Genomic DNA, 20480 nt, shown 5'->3' with positions numbered 1-20480 from the left:
GTTGAGTGTTTTTTTTTTTTTTTTTTTTTGATGGTATTTATCTGTGATACCTAGATTAATTTTGCAGAAGAAAAGTTTGGGATGCCTAACATATCTGTTTACGATGGGCTCCTAATATCACATAAGTGCTTTATAAGTGTTGCTATTATTTGTACTTGTAATTTATTGCTAGTGCCTTAGCTTTAATATCCTAGATGTTTCTTATTGTCAGAGTAGTGCATTATGGGCTTTCTGGAGAGAATTCAGACTTCAGAGGTTTAATTACTTTTATTTTTTTAGCAAACTCTTTGAGACTGTACTTGTATGTATCTGGAAATGGGAAAAGAGTTCTGCTTACAACTTCTTCCGGATGCATATTTCTTTGGGAGAATTTGGAATGCAAGAATATCATATCTTCTAAAAGCCCATCATTGGGGGGCCAGTGGTCCCACATCATACCTGAAGAAGCAGCTGTTTTGCCTTCCACTGAAGATAAAGAAGCTGCAGTGCATGCTGTTTTTATAAAAAATGAGGTAAAATCTAAATCAGCCAAGGTATTATAAGAGTTGTGATCTCACACTGTAAGAACAGCTTTATCTGTGAAGTTATTTTGCAGTGTGTAAGAAATAGCTTTGTATTTTAGTTCATCATTAATCGTCATAGTAATTGTGAAATTATTGAATGGAAAAGATATTTTTATATTTCTTGGTTACATTTTTTTTAATGTTTCTTAAAAGTGGTTTGAATTTAGAGCTTCCTTTCTCTTTACCTGGTTTTAAAATATAACTTGCTTTGCAGTTTAACAAGCTAGAATTGGTGATGTTAAGTAAGCCATTTAACTACCTGGAAATAATTCATTGAGTAGTTTAAAAACATTTTGAATTACTGATTTGTACTCTATGGATGGATGGACCAAGATTTTTTTTTACCTAATCCACTGTTGTTAGAAATTGTATTTTGAAATTTTATTGTTTCCCCCTTCCTCTCCCAAAAGAGTGGTACTCTAAATAATATGTAACTTTATAAGAAAAGAAAAATAAATATGTAAGAATATTTCCAATTATATCCATGGTAAATAGCAGTATTTTCTTAGGGAAGTAAAATACCATCTGATTTCCTATTTGGGACATACTTCTGGCTTAGAATAAAAATACTTAGTCTTTAACTTAATGTTAAGAATAAAATCACAAGGAAAATTACAATATTTTTCATCTATGAGAAGGATATTTAAATGGTTTATATATCTAGATTTATTTTTTGTTTAATTATATTAATATACTAAAGTATATTAAATTTATCTATAGTTATTTGGAGACTGCTGCTTGTGTTCATTTGCTTTTTATTCTGGGGAATACCTGAAGTTAACATTTCTGGCAATTCGGTGGCATGAGAATGTATTTACACCTGTAAGGTAAGGTAAATGTTCCCTCCTTCTTTACTTTTATTCCTTTTGAAAGAAATTACTGTTTGGCTAATATATACATAAGTTTGGTAAATGTCAATGTGAACTTCAATTTTTGAGGCTTTATAAATCCTTCCCTTAATTATTGCTCTATTTCTTCAGCTTTTATTTCTAAATGTTTAATCTAGAAAGTCTTCTTTTTGTTTTGTTTCTCTTCCTGGAAATAAGAACATGTGAAATATAAGGCAGGCTGAACTCTTTCTTGTCTTGAGACTATAAAAATAACTATTTTGAAAAACAATCCAGTTGAAATTTAAAAGGGGCATAATTTATTTGAGCTTAATCACCATTGTACCTTTTATATGCTCAGGTGCTTGCTGTTAAAAATATCTATTTATTTTTAAAAGCCCAATAAATTAGGAAAAAAATGCATTAAAAGCATATATTGCCTTAGGATAATTTAAGAAATTTGGCTGTTTTTTATGTTTTCTTTTTTTTTATGCTGACAATACTTTCTTGAGGTATAATTACATAAATTAAAGTGAACAAATCTTTAAAGTACAACTAGATGGATTTTGATAAATATATGCACATGTGCAACCATCACTCAGGTTTAATATAAAACAGTTTCCTTTTCTGTACCTTTTTAATCCCTGTAAAAATCTTTGCTATTGTTGTAGCAATATGTGTATCTAAACCTTTAGTAAAAACAGGTATACTTGGCATTGGCTGGGAAACATGGCACTAACTTTTTATTTTGAATTACTTTCAAACTTACAAGACAATTACAGAAATACCACATACAGAGAAGACCAACATAGCCCTACCTCCAAGATACCCAGATTTACCAATTTTAACATTTTGCCACATTTGCCCTATCATTTTATGTATGTATGTATCTGTCTATCTGTCTAATCTATTCATCCATCCACCCACCCACCCATGCATCCATCCATCAGTTCCTTTTCTGAACACTTGAGAATAGACTGTATACATTATGCTCCTTGAACAATTAATGCAGCCATGTACATTTACTAATAACAAGAATATTTATTTATGTAACCACTTTAAGTAGTTACCCATTTCAAGAAATTTAACATTGATAAAAAGCTTATAGTCTATGTTTTAATTTTTCGTGTGTCTCAGTAATGTCCCTTTGATCCTTTTCTCCTCCCATGTTACAGTCCATCTCCTCCTCTTCCCTCCCCTTCCCTCCCATCTCTTTGGCACTAACTTGACTTCAATAGTATATACAGACTATGTTCCTATACCCCTTTGTTCCCCCAGTTTATGTAGCTCTTGTCACAAATTATATGTTTATACATTGAGTCCAAAACTACTGATTTATCATTGCATTTTATGCATTTGCCTTTTAGATCCTGTAGGAAGTAAAAAGTGGAGTTACAAACCAAAAATACAAAAGTACTGGCATTTATATTTATCCATGTCATTACCCTCATCAGAGATCATTATTCATGTGGCTTCTGTTGTCTATTGTACTTCCTTTTCAACCTGCATCTCCTGTAGGTATAGTGTAGTGGTGACAAACTCCCTTAATTTTTGTTTATCTGTGAACGTCTTAATCTCTCATTTTGAAAGACATTTTTGCTGGGTATGGAATTCTTGGTTGGCAGTTTTTTGCTTTCAGCACTTTAAATGTGTCATCCCACTGCCTTCTTGACTGCATAGTTTCTGATGTGAAGTCAGCATTTAATCTTATTGAAGCTCCCTTGTATGTGACACGTTGCTTCTTTCTTGCAGCTTTCACAAGTCTCTCTTTATCTTTAGCATTCGACAGTTTGATTGCAACATGCTGCAGCATGGGTGTTTTGGGGTGTATCCTATTTGGAGTTTTTTGAGTATCTTGGATGTATATATTCATGTCTTTTGTTAAACTTGGAAAGCATATTCAAGACCATTTTTCTAAAGTCTTTTTCTCATATGTCCTAGGTTTGGTCCTCCTCATTGATGGTTTCTTTTACTTTAATCTTCTTCTTTTCCTGAGCCATCACTTCCTGTTTCTTTGTGTTTTGTAATATTTTATTGAAACCTGGAAGTTTGATATTTTATGTGTTATCACTGAAATTGAGACCTCGAGTTCCTTAAGCTTGTATCCAGCTAGTGTCATGACAACTTTCTTGAATGTCAGGGTCTAATGGAAAAAAAAAAAAAAAGGAACGAAGAAAACACCTTTCACAGTCTTTGCAGACTAACCTGTGCAAGTGCTGTCCTTCAGGGCTTATCCATACAGTGCACTAGTTTAGAGAATAGCTCCTGGCCAAAGCATAGGGGCCTCCCTGATCCTTTCTGTGCATGCGTCTTGTCTTGGGCATATGCAAGTGACCCTTGGAATTCCCCCGTTTACAGAGTTACAAATGTCCCCTCTTCCCCAGGAAACTGTCCTCATGGTCCTGGGTACTGCACTGTATAGCCCACAGCCAGCAATCCTTTTTCCCAGGCACCATGACTTGATTGCTCCCCCACAGTGTTCTGTAAGAAAGCTCTGTGAGCTGCCTCCTTCATGCAGGGCAAGTTCTGGAACAATGAGTCCCCCAGGCCACCTCAAGATGTATTGGGTCAGACATACAAGACGCTACTAAGAACTTCAGGGATACTCTGCTCCCTCCAGTACCAGGACCAGGAATCTACACTGGTAGAGTGGGTTGTCATAGTGCTGAGCTGGTGAAAGTGGGGAAGGGGTCAGTCAGGATGCCATGAAGTCCTCTCTCTTTTACATAACCTTTTTTCTGATTTGGCACTTGCCCTAGTATTACAGTCCTTTAACTGTTTTCTGGAGCTTTGAGAAAGATGTTTCTGTCAGTTCTTACTGATTATTTAAGGATTCTGCTGGAGGATGGAGCCTTGAAGTGTCTCACTACACCATCTTGATCCCTTTCGTTTGTTTTTAGTGAGCTATCTGTTAATTTAAAAGTTGCTATGCTTCCTATTTTCATTTATTTCATTTCTTTCTTAGATCATTGCCATACCGTGTTCACTGGACACAGCAAGACTGTTTTCTGTGCAGTCTAATTCCTAAATGTGAATCAGTTAAATCAAGAGGAGCTCTAATTTCTGCCTTTTCAAGAGATGGCCTTACCTTGGCAGTAACTCTTAATCAGAAAGACCCAAAGGTCAGTAAATGTAGTTTGTCTTGGAAAGTAATTTCTGAAAAAGAGTTTAGTTCAGTTTCGAGATTTTTTTTCCCCTGAGGATACTTTTTGTCTTTTAATACTATTTTTTTGTTCTCTCAATTGGTGTTTTCTAATCTTACTTAATACTGTGAATTGGTAAATTTATTTAGATTAGTTGGTATAATTTTCAAAACTTGGCCCTCAGAAGTAAAGGGAAGAGAAGGGGAAAGGAGGAAAGAAGAGCAGGATGGTATAAAGAGGGAGAGGCTACTAGGGGGTCAGCTTTGCCTTGCTTGGCAAGACCCCCCCCCCCCAGATAGTTTATTGATATAATAATAGATGTCTAGGTGTCCAGAATTATAAGTAAATGAATGATTAAAGTAAGATAAGTTTGATATAATGATAGATGTCTAGGTATCCAGAATTATAAGTAAATGAATGATTAAAGTAAGGTAGGTAAGATTAAAGTAAGATAAGTTGTCTTCTTTCTTTCTAGGCCACTCAGGTATTATTTATAAACACAATGAATTTTGTTACCCTCTGTGGTAGCCTTAAAGGATGTAGTAACAAGAATCCAGTAGTTCCAGCTACACTAATCAGGTAAGAACTCTTGTGTTTCTAAATAATGTTTTGTTTTTTTTCTTTTCCAATTAGTTTAATAAGATTAAGGCCTAGATATTTCAATAGGTATCATTTAGATAGATAATGCAACTTACCTTCTGCATTTGTGCTGGATAGGTTCTAAAAGCTGCTTTATATAAGGAAAATCTTAAGTACTTTTTAAGGAGGGTGTTCCAGTTTGCTAATGCTGCTGTTTTGCAAAACACCAGAAATGGATTGGCTTTTATAAAGGGGGTTTATTTGGTTACACAGTTACAGTCTTAAGGCCATAAAGTGTCCAAGGTAAGCCATCAACAATAGGGTACCTTCACTGAAGGATGGCCAGTGGCATCCAGAAAACCTCTGTTAGCTGGGAAGGCACATGGCTGGCATCTGCTCTGGAGTTCTGGTTTCAAAATAGCTTTCTCCCATGACATTCCTCTCTAGGCATCCACTTGCTCCTGGGTTCAGTTCTACAACATGTCTCTGTAAGCTGCAGCTCCTCCAAAATGTCACTCTCAGTTGCTCTCTCAAAATTGCACTTACAGTTGCACTGAATTCCTTCTGTTTGTCAGCTCATTTATATGGCTTCAGTGATTTAATTTAGACCCACCCTGAATGGGTGGGGTAACACCTACAGGGAAATTATCCAGTCAAAGTCATCACCCACAGTTAGGTGGGTCATATCTCCATGGAAACATCCAATCAAAAGGTCACACCCTAATCAAAAAGGTTAATCATTCTGCCCCACAGGATTGCATCCAAGATAATGGCATTTTGAGGGCCATAATACATCCAAACCTGCAGTGAGGGTCTGGTGGATTGGAAGGTACATGAGCTGATTTTCCTTTCTCTTTCATTTTTTTCTATGTTTTTTTTTTCCAGGAGGAATGGAATCATGATTGGGTGGAAAAATATTTGGCTTAATCTGAGAGGCTGAAATGAAAAAAGCCTGAATTGGGAAGACCAGTTTCTCAGGGAGGCTGGGTACTTATAGTCTTTTAAACAGAGCCAGCGTCCTCTGTGTATGGGTTAATCTCAACATAGGAGATGATATTGGATGGCATGTTAGCTGTCATCAGGACCTAAGTGGGATTGCAGAGTAGGAAATTTTCCCCTTGCAGCCCTCTTACTTCTTTTTCTGAACCCTTTTCTGTGCTATTCTTTTACTTTCCAAAGTTTTCAAGTCTGTCTAGCCCTGCTTCTTCATTTTCTTTCCTCTCCAAAAATTCCTTTCCAAAAGTTTTACTGTTTCAGTTCATTGGTCTATTTGATGTAGGGTGTCTTTCATTTTCATGAGGAGTGGTACTTTTTAGTCTTATGAAATTTTAAGATTACAAGATAGTTAAGGAGTAATAACAGTGATGACTTTGGTAAAAGAGAGAGTCTGTTGCTTAGTAGAACTCTAGAAAACTGCAGAGAAAGAAAGTATGGCATTAGCCTTGAAATCTGTAAGTAGATCTTGAATATGGATTCCAATAGGATTAAAATTCATTCCAATTAAAATGTGAGTGAATAAATAGTTCAACTCTTTAGAGAGTATTTTCATTTTATCAGTTGCTTATTAATCCAAATAAAATTTCTAATTGATATATTATATGGAGTAAATGTTTATGAATGAACTTTTTTCTTACCTTTTTCCTACAAAGTAAAATACATGAAATGTGTATGATAATTGCCTGTTATCCACTCCTTTGCCCTGATTCCTGCTTCATACAGCCCATTATAATTGTCAAAGACATTGTAGGGAGTCCTTTCTAAAATGTTGTCTTTTGCTTTTTCTAGGTCCTACTGGGTAGGTGATATCAGCTGGACACATGATAGTCTTCTTCTGGGTTGCATGTTAAAACGTGGCTCCCTGGTTTTATTGAGTTGTCTGGGTGAATTGCTAACATTAATTACATTTGGTTGCTCTATAGAATTTGGACCAGCAGAATTTATTCCTCTTCATCCACTAATAACATATAGGTGAGACATTTGAGCTGTTTTAATGTCTTTACAAAATTTTCTCTCTTTTGGTGTTACTTTTGCTGTGTGTTTTTTTAAAAATAATTTCATCTTTCAAATTGTCATATGCTTTCTTTGAGTCTGTCATCTCAATATCTGTTTCTTATTTATAGTTCTCTTCTATTTCTTTTTGTGGCTTAATCCTGCTGAAAATTTGACATTGTGACTATGTAAGTATAAGTTATTTAAATATTCAATAGCACTAGAAAATTTATCTTGTTTCATATGAAAGTTAAAAGTATATGACATTTATTGTTATCAGAGAATGGCACTTAGGTAAATCAGTAATTCAAAATTAACACGGCACATGAATTTATCCACTTTTTACCCAAAGGGAAAAAATTGTTGGAAGTGGATAGAGTATTTTAGAATTTTGCCACATTTTAACTTTCAGTTGTAAGATGGGGTAGCAGTTCGGTTTTGGAGTCAGACAGGTTGATTCGAATTTGGTTCTTCTATTTATTAGTTGTGTGAGTTTGGGTAAGTTATTTTTTAAGCCTCTATTTCCTTTACTGTGAAATGAGGATGACAATGATTGGATATGTCTCTTATGTCGAGGGAATAAAGTAGGATAATACATATTTATTAAGCACTTAGCACAGTTCTTGCATAAAGTAGGTGCTCAGTAAATACTTGTTGTTAATGTGGCTCTTATGGCAAGACAGATAGTTATATACAACTGTTTACAAAACAGAAAAGTTGGAAAAGACCTTTGAAATTAATCTAATTCTTTTTTTTATGGAAAGGAAACTGAAAAGGGGTATAGGGAGGGTGGATAGCTTGCTCAAGATCACCATGTAAGGCAGTGGCAAAACCAGGACCAGCACCCAGGGTTTCTATGTCTCAACTCTATTATTAAGAGAAAAATGAGATTATGAACAGGTGTTTTTTTTTTCCTAGCAGTTTTACTGAGACATACTAACGTGTCATACAATCCATCCAAAGTGTACAATTAATGGTTCACAGTATCATCACATAGTTGTGCTTTCCTCACCACAATCAATTTTAGAACATTTTCATTACTCAAAAACAAGCAAAAAACCCAACACTTCCCATACCCCTTATCCCACCATTATTGACCCTTAGCATTGGTATGGTATATTTGTTACTGTTGATGGAAGAATATTAAAACATTCCTGTTAACTGTAGTTGATAGTTTGCAGTAGGTGCATTTTTCCCTATATACCACTCTATTATTAACTCCTTGTAATACATACATTTGTTTTAGTTCATGAAAGAACATTTTTATATTTCTAGTATTAATCACAGTCGTTATCCACCACAGGATTCACTGTGTTATGCAGTCCCCTGTTTTATCGTCTAGCTTTCTTTCTAGTCATATAGTCTACTCTAAACCTCCCCATTCATCCACAATCACACACAATGCAGTGCTTGTTAATTACACTCTCCATTTTGTGCTGTGAACAGGTACCTTTTTTAAAAGTTCTAATGCAAATTTTACAAGACTCAATAAAAATAAAGAAGCCACTTTGCTATTATTATAAATTTATACCTTTGTGTCTTTGCTTATGTTTAGCAAAAAGTAATGCTTATTCTTTTAGCAACAGAAAATACTAATAGAAAAATTTTCACTCCCTTCAGTGAAGGTATTTTTTCACTTACTGCTTATGGTCCAATTCTTAATTGCCTTGAATTTCCTCACATTCTCTTCCAAAATTAATATTTGGAGCCTTTTAAAATTGATTGCTTTTTGTGATCACAAAAACTAATACATGTTCATTCTTTTTTCTTTTTTTAATTCAATTTTATTGAGATATATTCACATCCCATGCAGTCATACAAAGTGTGCATTTAGTTATTCACAGTACCATTATATAGTTGTGCGTTCATCACCAAAATTAATTTTTGAACATTTTCATTATACACACAAAAATAATAAGAATAAAAATTAAAGTGAAAAAGAACACTGGGTGACTTTTTTTTTTGCCCCTGTTTTTCTACTCATCCATCCATACCCTGGACAAAGGGGAGTGTGGTCCATATGGCTTTCCCAGTCTCATTGTCACCCCTCATAAGCTACATTGTTGCACAACCGTCTTCAAGATTCAAGGGTTCTGGTTGTAGTTTGATAGTTTCAGGTATTTACTGCTAGCTATTCCAATTCATGAGAACCTGAAAAGGGTTATCTATATTGTGCATAAGTGTGCCCACCAGAGTGACCCCTCAGCTCCTTTTGGAATCTCTCAGCGACTGAAACTTATTTCATTACATTTCACATCCCCCTTTTGGTCAAGAAGATGTTCTCCATCCCACGATGCTGGGTCTGGATTCCTCCCTGGGAGTCATATTCCATGTTGCCAGGGAGATTTACACCCTTGGGTGTCAGATCCCACATAGGGGGGAGGGCAGTGATTTCACCCACCAAGTTGGCTTAGCTAGAGAGAGAGGGCCACATCTGAGCAACAAAGAGGCATTTGGGAGGAGGCTCTTAGACACAATTATAGGGAGGCCTAGCCTCTTCTGTGTAGTAACAGTGTTCCCAAGGGCAAGTCCTGTGATAGAGGGCTCAACCCATCAAACCTCCAGTCCCCAATGTCTGTGAGCACATCAGCAGCCATCGAGGTAGGGAAGCCCAACACCCTGCATTCTCCCCCAGTTTCAAATCAAATGTTACAAATCTAAATAATTTAGAAAGTGAAAGACTCCTGTAATCCTATTCCTCAGAGATAACAATTTTAGCATTTTAGTGGGTTATCTAAGTTTTAAAAAATACTCACATAGCATTTATAATAATAATGTTTCTTGTGTTTTTTAAACAAAATAAATTATATATACTTTTTACTATTTTGCTTTTTTTATTTTAATAGTACATCTTACTTATCTTTCTATGTCAGTCATTATTTTTTAATGATTCTATAGATTTCTGTAGTGTAGACATTCTATAATTAGCCAAACTATTGTTGTTGGCCCTTTGGCTAATAAAATCTATATTTGAATAGTTTCCTAACCAGAAAAAAAAATTGATTTCATTGATTTGTTTTCCTTATTTATAAGCTACCAAATTAATAAAGTAATATTGAGAAATCAGAAGTAGGTACAGCATAATAACAATAAATATATTTATATGGAAGCTCAGTGCTCTGGTTTGGATGATAAATTATTTGGTTACCCTACTTATGTTGCCTTATCTATTGCCCTCTGCCTTCCTTTTTATCCAAAGAAACCAGTATACTCTATGTTTACCTCATTTGTCTTTTTCTATACTAATTTTTAGAAATATGCTGAGTAGTAACATTTAGAGATTCTGATAGAAAAACATCTAATACCTGTGATTATGGTCTTACTTTAGAAATTTGAGATTAAAAACAACTTGGTGATGATTAGAAGACCTATAAGAACAGATAAATGTTAATTAAAAATTACTCAATTAAACAAATTCAATCATAAACTGATAAAATTTTGTTCACCACCATCTTTCTCAGTTTCTTTTCTTCTCCCCATTATTAATGAGTATATTCATAGCTCATAACTATATTAGTGTTTGGGTATTTATATAAAGTAAAAATAAAATAGTTTAAATGCACAATTCAAGAAAAATTAAAAAAACATATAAACCTATACTTAGTCAGTTGTATATGTTTTTGTGACAGTTATATACACATTTCGTTTTTTCCTTCCTGTTTCATTTGCTTAGTTTGTCATCTCTCTCTCACATTTACTTATTTTCCTTTTTCTTTGAAATAATATGATTGTTTCTTTTAAGTTTTTTCTCTTACTGATTATTGAATTCTGTTTTTTTTTGCTAGACCACAGCAGTTTACATTTCAAGATTCAGATAATTCTGTGGATTCATCACCTTCTGACAATGACTTTATGAGACAGAGATTTTCTATAAAAGCACACTCACGGTTACCCTACCTAGTTATTTCTGATGGATACATGGTCACAACCCTTCGATTGCTTGATAACCTGTCCCCATCAGTGCTCATGAGATCACTTCTACTTGATTCAACCCAGAGGCTTGAAAAAGCATACCAAAGTTTGGTATTGTCTAAGGTATAGTGTTTTTGGTATTATGGGTAAATAACTTTTTTTTTTTTTTTTCAAAATAACTACTTTACTTCCAACATGTTCCTACTCTACCCCAAGAAAATAACCTAATATACCAGCATTTCTCTGAACTTGTTCCTACCATACCCACCAGAAATTAACAAACCATAGTCATTCCTGGGCATTCCCAGAACATTAAATTTACCCATGATAGCTTATCTATTCTTACTTCGTTATCATTCCCCCTTCACTAATTGCTCTCCTTCATTAGGTCCCCTACATTCTACATTATAAACCATTTATTTTACATATTTCAATGCTCATGTTAGTGGTAGCATATTATATTTCTCTTTTTGTGCCTGGCTTATTTCGCTCAGCATTATCTCTTCAAGGTTCATCCATATTGTCATATGTTTCATGACATCGTTTGTTCTTACTGCCACACAGTATTCCACCGTGTGTATATACCACATTTTATTTATCCACTCATCTGTCAAAGGGCATTTGGGTTGTTTCCATCTCTTGGCAATTGTGAATAATGCTGCTGTGAACATTGGCGTGCAGATATCTGTTCGTGTCACTGCTTTTAGATCTTCTGGGTATATATGGAGAAGTGGAATTGCTGGATCAAAGCATAACTCTATATCTAGTTTTCTAAGAAACTGCCAGACTGACTTCCAGAGTGGCTGAACCATTATACAGTCCCACCAACAATGAATAAGAGTTCCAGTTTCTCCACATCCTCTCCAGCATTTGTAGTTTCCTGTTTGTTTAACGGCAGCCATTTTAATTGGTGTGAGATGGTATCTCATTGTGGTCTTAATTTGCATCTCTCTTAATAGCTAGTGAAGCTGAACATTTTTTCATGTGTTTCTTGGCCATTTGTATTTCCCTTTCAGAGAACTGTCTTTTCATATCTTTCGCCCTTTTTATACTTGGGCTGTCTGTACTATTGTACTTGAGTTGTAGGATTTCTTTATATATGCAAGATATCAGTCTTTTGTCAGATACATGGTTTCCAAACATTTTTTCCCATTGAGTTGGCTGCCTCTTCACCTTTTTGACAAATTCCTTTGAGGTACAGAAACTTCTAAATTTAAGGAGTTCCCATTTATCTATTTTTTCTTTTGTTGCTTGTGCTTTGGATGTAAGGTCTAGGAAGTGGCCGCCTAATACAAGGTCTTGAAGATGTTTTCCTACATCATCTTCTAGGAGTTTTACGGTACTGTCTTTATATTTAGGTCTTTGACTCACTTTGAGTTAATTTTTGTGTAGGGTGTGATGTAGGGGTCCTCTTTCATTCTTTTGGATATAGATATCCAACTCTCCCAGCCCATTTATTGAAAAGACTGTTATCTCCCAGTTCATTGGCTTTGGGGGCCTTATCAAAGATCAGTCGGCCATAGATCTGAGGGTCTATCTCCGAATTCTCAATTCGATTCCATTGATCAGTATGTCTGTCTTTGTGCCAGTACCATGCTGTTTTGATTACTGTGGCTTTATAATAAGTTTCAAAGTCAGAAAGTTTAAGTCCTCCCACTTTGTTTTTCCTTTTTAGAGTGTTTTTAGCAATTTGAGGCATCTTCCCTTTCCAAATAAATTTGATAACTAACTTTTCCAAGTCTGCAAAGTAGGTTGTTGGAATTTTGATTGGGATTGCATTGGATCTGTAGATGAGTTTGGGTACAATTGACATCTTTATGATATTTAGCCTTCTTATCCATGAACATGGAATATTTTTCCATCTTTTACGGTCCCTTTCTATTTCTTTTAGAAGAGTTATGTAGTTTTCTTTGTATAGGTCTTTTACATCTTTGGTTAAGTTTATTCCTAAGTACTTGATTTTTTAGTTCCTATTAAAAATGATATCTTTTTCTTGAGTATCTCTTCACTTTGTTCGTTTCTAGTATATAAAAATATTACTGACTTATGTGTATTAATCGTGTATCCCGCTACTTTGCTAAATTTGTTTATTAGCTCTAGTAGCTGTATCGTCGATTTCTCAGGGTTTTCTAGATATAAGATCATATCATCTGCAAACAATGACAGTTTTACTTCTTCTTTTCCAATTTGGATGCCTTTTATTTCTTTGTCTTGCCGGATTGCCCTGGCTAGCACTTCCAGCACAATGCTGAATAACAGTGGTGACAGCGGGCATCCTTGTCTTGTTCCTGATCTTAGAGGGAAGGCTTTCAGTCTCTCACCATTGAGTACTATGCTGGCTGTGGGTTTTTCATATATGCTCTTTATCATGTTGAGGAAGTTTCCTTCAGTTCCTACCTTCTGAAGTGTTTTTATCAAAAACGGATGTTGGATTTTGTCAAATGCTTTTTCAGCATCTATTGAGATGATCAATTGATTTTTCCCTTTCGAGTTTTTAATGTGTTGTAATACATTGATTGTTTTTCTTATGTTGAACCATCCTTGCATGCCTGGAATGAACCCCACTTGGTCATGGTGTATGATTTTTTTAATGTGTCTTTGGATTCGATTTGCAAGTATTTTGTTGAGGATTTTTGAATCTATGATTCATTAGGGAGATTGGCCGGTAGTTTTCCTTTTTTGTAGCATCTTTGCCTGGTTTTGGTATTAGATTGATGTTAGCTTCATAAAATGAGTTAGGTAGTGTTCCATTTTCTTCAATGTTTTGAAAGAGTTTGAGTAAGATTGGTGTCCGTTCTTTCTGGAAAGTTTGGTAGAATTCCCCTGTGAAGCCATCTGGCCCTGGGCATTTATTTGTGGGAAGATTTTTGATGACTGATTGGATCTCTTTGCTTGTGATGGGTTGGTTGAGGTCTTCTATTTCTTCTCTGGTCAGTCTAGGTTGTTCATATGTTTCCAGGAAATTGTCCATTTCCTCTACATTATCCAGTTTGTTGCCATACAGTTGTTCATAGCATCCTCTTATAATTTTTTTAATTTCTTCAGGATCTGCAGGTATGTCACCTTTTTCATTCATTATTTTGTTTATATGGGTCTTCTCTCTTTTTGATTTTGTCAGTCTAGCCAGGGGCTTGTCAATCTTGTTGATCTTCTCAAAGAACCAACTTTTGGTGATATTTATCCTCTCTATTGTTTTTTTGTTCTCTATGTCATTTATTTCTGCTTTAATCCTTGTTGTTTCTTTTCTTCTACTTGGTTTAGGATTGGTTTGCTGTTCATTTTCTAGCTTCTTCAGTTGATCCATTAGTTCTTTGGTTTTGGCTCTTTCTTCCTTTTTAATATATGCGTTTAGTGCTATAAATTTCCCCCTTAGCACTGCTTTTGCTGCATCCCATAGGTTTTGGTATGTTGTGTTCTCATTTTCATTCGTCTCTATATATTTAGCAATTTCTCTTGCTATTTCTTTTTTAACCCACTGATTGTTTAGGAGTGTGTTGTTTAACCTCCAGGTATTTGTGAATTTTCTAAGTCTCTGATGGTTATTGACTTCTAATTGTATTCCATTGTGGTCAGAGAATGTGCTTTGAATAATTTCAATCTTTTTAAATTTATTGAGGCTTGTTTTATGTCCCAGCATATGATCTATTGTGGAGAAAGTTCCATGAGCACTAGAAAAGTATGTGTATCCTGGTGATTTGGGATGTAATGTCCTGTATATGTCTGTTAAATCTAATTCATTTATCAGATTGTTTAGGTTTTCAGTTTCCTTATTGGTCTTCTGTCTGGTTGATCTGTCTATAGGAGAGAGTGATGTGTTGAAGTCTCCCACAATTATTGTGGAAACATCAATTGCTTCCTTTAGTTTTGCCAGTGTTTCTCTCATGTATTTTGTGGCACCTTGATTGGGTGCATAGACATTTACGATTGTTATTTCTTCTTGCTGAATTGCCCCTTTTATTAGTATGTAGTGGCCTTCTTTGTCTCTCAAAACATCCCTGCATTTGAAGTCTATTTTATCTGAGATTAATATTGCTACACCTGCTTTCTTTTGGCTGTAGCTTGCATGAAATATTTTTTTCCATCCTTTCACTTTCAGTTTCTTTGTGTCCCTGTGTCTAAGATGAGTCTCTTGTATGCAACATATTGATGGTTCATTTTTTTTGATCCATTCTGCGAATCTATATCTTTTAATTGGGGAGTTTAATCCATTTACATTCAACGTTATAACCGTGAAGGCATTTCTTGAATCAGCCATCTTATCCTTTGGTTTATGTTTGTCATATTTTTCCCCTCTGTCTATTAATATCCTTTATTGTACCCATACCGAATCTCTTTAGTACTGAACCTTTCTCCAGGTCTCTCTGTCCTTTCTTTGTTTCTCTGTCTGTAGGGCTCCCTTTAGTATCTCCAGTAGGGCAGGTCTCTTGTTAGCAAATTCTCTCAGCATTTGTTTGTCGGTGAAAAATTACGCTCTCCCTCAGATTTGAAGGAGAGCTTTGCTGGATAAAGTATTCTTGGCTGGAAATTTTTCTCACTCAGAATTTTAAATATATCGTGCCACTGCTTTTTCGCCTCCATGGTGGCTACTGAGTAGTCAGTACTTAGTCTTATGCTGTTTCCTTTGTATGTGGTAAATTGCTTTTCTCTTGCTGCTTTCAGAACTTGCTCCTTCTCTTCTGTGTTTCACAGTGTGATCAGTATATGTCTCGGAGTGGGTTTATTTGGATTTATTCTATTTGGGGTTCGCTGAGCATTTATGATTTGTGTATTTATGTTGTTTAGAAGATTTGGGAAGTTTTCCCCAACAATTTCTTTGAATACTCTTCCTAGACCTTTACCCTTTTCTTCCCCTTCTGGGACACCAATGAGTCATATATTTGGACGTTTCATATTATCTATCATATCCCTGTTGTCCATTTCGATTTTTTCAATTTTTTTCCCCATTCTTTCTTTTATGCTTTCATTTTCCATTCTGTCATCTTCGAGGTCACTGATTCGTTGTTCAACTTCCTCTAGTCTTGTACTGTGAGTGTCCGGAATCTTTTTAATTTGGTCAACAGTTTCTTTAATTTCCATAATATCATCCATTTTTTTATTTAGTCTTGCAATGTCTTCTTTATGCTCTTCTAGGGTCTTCTTGATTTCCTTTGTCTCCCATACTATGGTCTCATTATTCATCTTCAGTTCTTTTAGTAGCTGCTCTAGGTGCTGTGTCTCTTCTGATCTGTTGATTTGGGTGCTTGGGCTTGGGTTATCCATATCATCTGGTTTTTTCATATGCTTTATAATTTTCTGTTGTTTTTGGCCTTGTGGCATTCGCTGAACTTGATAGGGTTCTTTTAGGATTTGTAGACCAATTGAAGTCCTTATCTCTAATTTATCAGATCTACAGCTTCGTGGAGTACACTTTCTCTAACTAACCAGCAGGTGGCGTCAACGAGCCACCTGTTCTCCACAAGCCAGTTCTCCCCTGCTTAGCCTTTTTGGTGAGTGGGGGAGTGAGTCTTGTGGGCTCCAATTGGTGTACCAAGCTTGCGTGTGTAGTTGGTGTTGCCTGCCCTGTATATGGGGCGTGTTTCTGGGCAGTCAGGGAGGGGGGGTGGCCCTAACAATCAAATCTCCCTGTTGATCCTAGAGTTTTAAAGCTGCTGCAATAGTCTAATCCTTCAGTTCAGTCCTGCCACAGTTTGTCTCTGCCACTGACCCACAAGTCCTTGGTATTGGTGTATGGCTCCTGAGACTTGCAAGTGGGCCCCTCTTCCAGGCTGTGCACCCCGGGTCCTTTGTTGAGAGATGACTGTGCTATGTCACAGGTGAGTGCCGTCCCCCCAGGGCAGTTCTGGGCTGCTGGGCTGTGTAGGGAGGCTCCCAGTCTGCTGAAATGATGGCTGAATGGGGCTTTGTTAATTCACACTGCTCCACCTTCCCAACTCTGGGACAATCAGCTGAGGTTGCAGGGAAGGCTAATGTCCACACCCAGTTTTGTGGTGTGTGCCTGTTATTTGAAGCACTTCCGTCACACTGGGTTGTCTGGGGCAGCTCTGGGCTATGTGGTTGGCGATGGGCAGGAGTGTTTCCTGTCCACCAGGATGGTGGCTGTGAGCGGACACCCCCCTTTTCTTGGGAAGTTGTGGTGTTTAGTGAATTTTCTCAGCCACTGGATTATTGCCTTTTGTCTCAGAGCTCTCTTAGTTCTGCTCTTGACTTGACCTGTCCAAATTGCAAGTCTTTGAAGCTTTCTGTATTGGGCTTCTTAGAGTAATTGTTTTAGAAAAAGAAAAAAGGATTAAAAAAAAAAAAAAAAAGGACCCTCCTCAGAGATCTAATGGGTTATTGAAATGCTAAGGATGAAGCAACCAGGGCCATTAAGGAAAGGTCCACAGGGCAGAGAGATCAGCTTTTCTTCGGGATTTGCATATGCGCCTCAGGGCCTGAGCTCTGCCCTTCCCCTTTCTATGTTCACCAGAACTCCAAAAATCCTCCGCTTTTATTTTGAAGTTTTTTGTGTTGTTTTTTTTCTATGCCTATCTCCTCTCTGCTGGGCTGGCTGCTCTCAGATTCTCTGGTGTCTGGTCTCAGTCTGTCTATGGTTGGAGTTTGGATCAGTAGAATGAGTTTCCGATAAGGGCTGCCACTGCAGTTCTCCCTTCTCCTTCCCGGAGCTGACAGCCCCTCCTCCCACAGGACTGAGTCTGTCAGGGAGGGGCGTGGGTCCCCTGGCCGCAAAAACTTACAGATTTCGCTGATCTCAGCAGTTCCACGTTTTCATGAGTGTTGTATGAAGTATGCCCAAAGTCAGATTGGTCTGTGGTGTCCAGTCCACACAGTTCCTGGCTTTCTACCTACTTTCCTGGAGGAGTAACTAAAACATACAGCTCACCAGTCCACCATCTTGCCCCGCCTCCGCAATTTCTTCTTTATGCTCCTCTAGGAACTTCTTCATGTCCTTTATATCCTGTACCATGCTCTCATTGTTTGTCTTTAGTTCTTTGATTAATTGCTACAAGTACTGTGTCTCCTCTAATCTTCTGATTTGGGTGTTTGGGTTTGGGTCATCCTTATCATCTGTTTTTTTTCATATGCTTTAAAATTTCTATTGTTTTTGGCCTCTTTCCATTTGCTTAACTTTATGCAGTTCTTTTTGGATATGTAGAGTTATTCAAATACTTGTCTCTAATTTGTCAGATCTATAGCTTGGTTGCATGCACTTTCTCTAACTAACCAGCATGTGGCATCTGCGAGCCACCTATTCCCCTCAAGCCAGTTCTCCCCAAGTTTGTCTTTCTGGTGAGTGGGGGTCTGAGTCTTTGTGGGAGTCCAATCGCTGCACCAAGTTTGTGTGTGTAATTGGTGCTGTCTGCCTTGAATGTGGGGTGTGTGTCTGTGCAGTTAGCGAGGGAAGGCGGCTTTCGTAATCCAACCTCCCAGGTGTTCCTGGAGAGTTAAAGCTGTTGCAAGAGTCTAAACCTTCAGTTCAGTCTCACCACAGTTTGTCTCTGCCGTTTACCCACAAGTCCTTGGTATTGGCATATGGTCCCTGGGACTTCTGAGTGTTTCCCTCTTCCAAGCCATGCCCTCCTATGGCCTCTGCTGAGGGAAGGCTGCTACATCACAAGTGAGCGGCATCCCCCAAGGGAAGTTTTGGGCCAGCAGGCCGTATAGGGGCGTTCCCAGCCTGCTGTAAGGATGGTTGTATGGGGCATGTTAATTTCCCCCTTTTCGGACAGCTCCACTTTCCCAGCTCCAGCACAGTTAGCTGCAGGTGCGCGAAAGGCTATTGTCCATGCCACATATTTTGGCGTGTACGCGTGTTGCTGGAAATGCTTCCCACCGCACTGGTTTGTTTGTCACAGCTCTGGGCTGTGGCACTGGCGCCGGGCAGGAGTGTTCCCTGACTGCCAGGAAGATGGCTGTAAGCGGCACGGTTATTTTCCCTTTTGGCTAACGTCTGCCTTCCCAGCTCCGAGACAATTAGCAGCAGGCGCGCGAAAGGCTATCATCCATGGCAGATATTGAGGGGTTGTGGGGATGCACTTCCTGCCGCACTTTACTGTGCGGTTCTCACTGCCATAACGCAGCTGCTTTTGGGTTTTTAAAACTATCCCAACTCCAAACACCAACCCTTGGTTTCCCCAGACTGCAGCGTGGCTTCCGATTACTCAGCAGGCTTATGCCATCGTTTCAGAATGCAGACTCCTGGTTTCACCAAGTTCATGGTCCCTGTGGATTTAGCAGACCTTGTCCAGTTCGTGCATCACTGGAACTGGTGTTCTGGGTCACTTTCTGTCTTTTATCTAGTGTTTTTCATGGAGAAGTTTTTTTTTTTTTTACCCTGTCTCTCCTAACCGCCATCTTCTGGAAGCTGGTAAATAAATTTTTTTTTTTAATTTTTTTTTTTAATTTTTATTAAATTCAGTTTTATTGAAATACATTCACATACCATACAGTCATCCATGGTATACAATCAACTGTCCACAGTATGATAACATAGTTATGCATTCATCACCACAATCTATCTCTGAACATTTTCCTTACATCAGAAAGAACCAGAACCAGAATAAAAAATAAAAGTGAAAAAAGAACACCCAAATCATCCCCGCCATCCCACCCCATTTGTTCTTTAGTTTTTATCCCCATTTTTCTACTCATCCATACACTAGATAAAGGGGGTGTGATCCACAAGGTCTTCACAATCACACTGTCACCCCTTGTAATCTACATTATTATATAATTGTCTTCAGGAGTCCAGACTGCTGGGTTGGAGTTTGGTAGTTTCAGGCATTTACTTCTAGCTATTCCAATACATTAAAACCTAAGAGGTGTTATCTATATAGTGCATAAGAATGTCCATCAGAGTGACCTCTCGACCCCATTTGAAATCTCTCAGCCACTGAAAGTATTTCGTCTCATTTTGCATCCCCTTTTTGGTTAAGAAGATACTCTCAGTCCCGTGATGCCGGGTCCACATTCATCCCCGTGAGTCATATTCTGCATTGCCAGGGAGATTTATACCCCTGGGAGTCGGGACCCATGTAGGGGGGAGGGCAGCGAGTTCACCTGTCGAGGTGGCTCAGTTAGAGAGAGGGCCACATCTGAGCAAACTCGGGGAGACTCTTAGGCACAATTACATGCAAGTTTAGCCTCTCCTTTGTAGTAACGAGCTTCATAAGGGCAAGTCCCATGCTCGAGGGCTCAGCACATCAAACCGCCAGTCCCAATGTTTGTGACAACATCAGCACCAGTCCAGGTGAGGAAGTCCAACACTTCCACACCTTCCCCCAGATCCTCAGGGCTGGGGAGGGGGAGGCTGGAAATATATTTTTCATTATCTGCCCAAATTACTCTGGGATGTGTCACTATTTCACTCCAGCCTATACTAACCTACCATATCTCACTTCCTATTCAAAGTTGCATGCAATTGTGGTGTTTGAGCAAACCGACTGTAGAGTTGTACCATTTAGAAAATT

General features: G+C 37.5%; 1 protein-coding gene across 9 annotated transcripts in view; it reads left to right on the top strand.

Moving 5' to 3' along the window:
• The window catches only part of CPLANE1 (ciliogenesis and planar polarity effector 1), a 254183-nt gene that overhangs the window by 9226 nt on the left and 224477 nt on the right, over positions 1 to 20480 (top strand). For all 9 annotated transcript variants that reach the window (XR_005210980.1, XM_037799359.1, XM_037799363.1 and 6 more), the window contains exons 6-11: positions 280 to 512; positions 1284 to 1390; positions 4356 to 4512; positions 5009 to 5112; positions 6898 to 7080; positions 10887 to 11136. Coding sequence is in view for 8 of the 9 variants with exons in the window: in XM_037799359.1 (XP_037655287.1) it covers positions 280 to 512; positions 1284 to 1390; positions 4356 to 4512; positions 5009 to 5112; positions 6898 to 7080; positions 10887 to 11136 (1034 nt within the window). In the remaining variant the exon portion in view is untranslated. The remainder of the gene's footprint in view (positions 1 to 279; positions 513 to 1283; positions 1391 to 4355; positions 4513 to 5008; positions 5113 to 6897; positions 7081 to 10886; positions 11137 to 20480) is intronic.

The sequence above is a fragment of the Choloepus didactylus genome, chromosome 11, assembly GCF_015220235.1.
Source record: "Choloepus didactylus isolate mChoDid1 chromosome 11, mChoDid1.pri, whole genome shotgun sequence".
Classification (NCBI taxonomy): domain Eukaryota; kingdom Metazoa; phylum Chordata; class Mammalia; order Pilosa; family Megalonychidae; genus Choloepus; species Choloepus didactylus.
The sequence above is the reverse complement of the archived record's forward strand: the minus strand, read 5'-3'. Positions and strand labels throughout refer to the sequence as shown.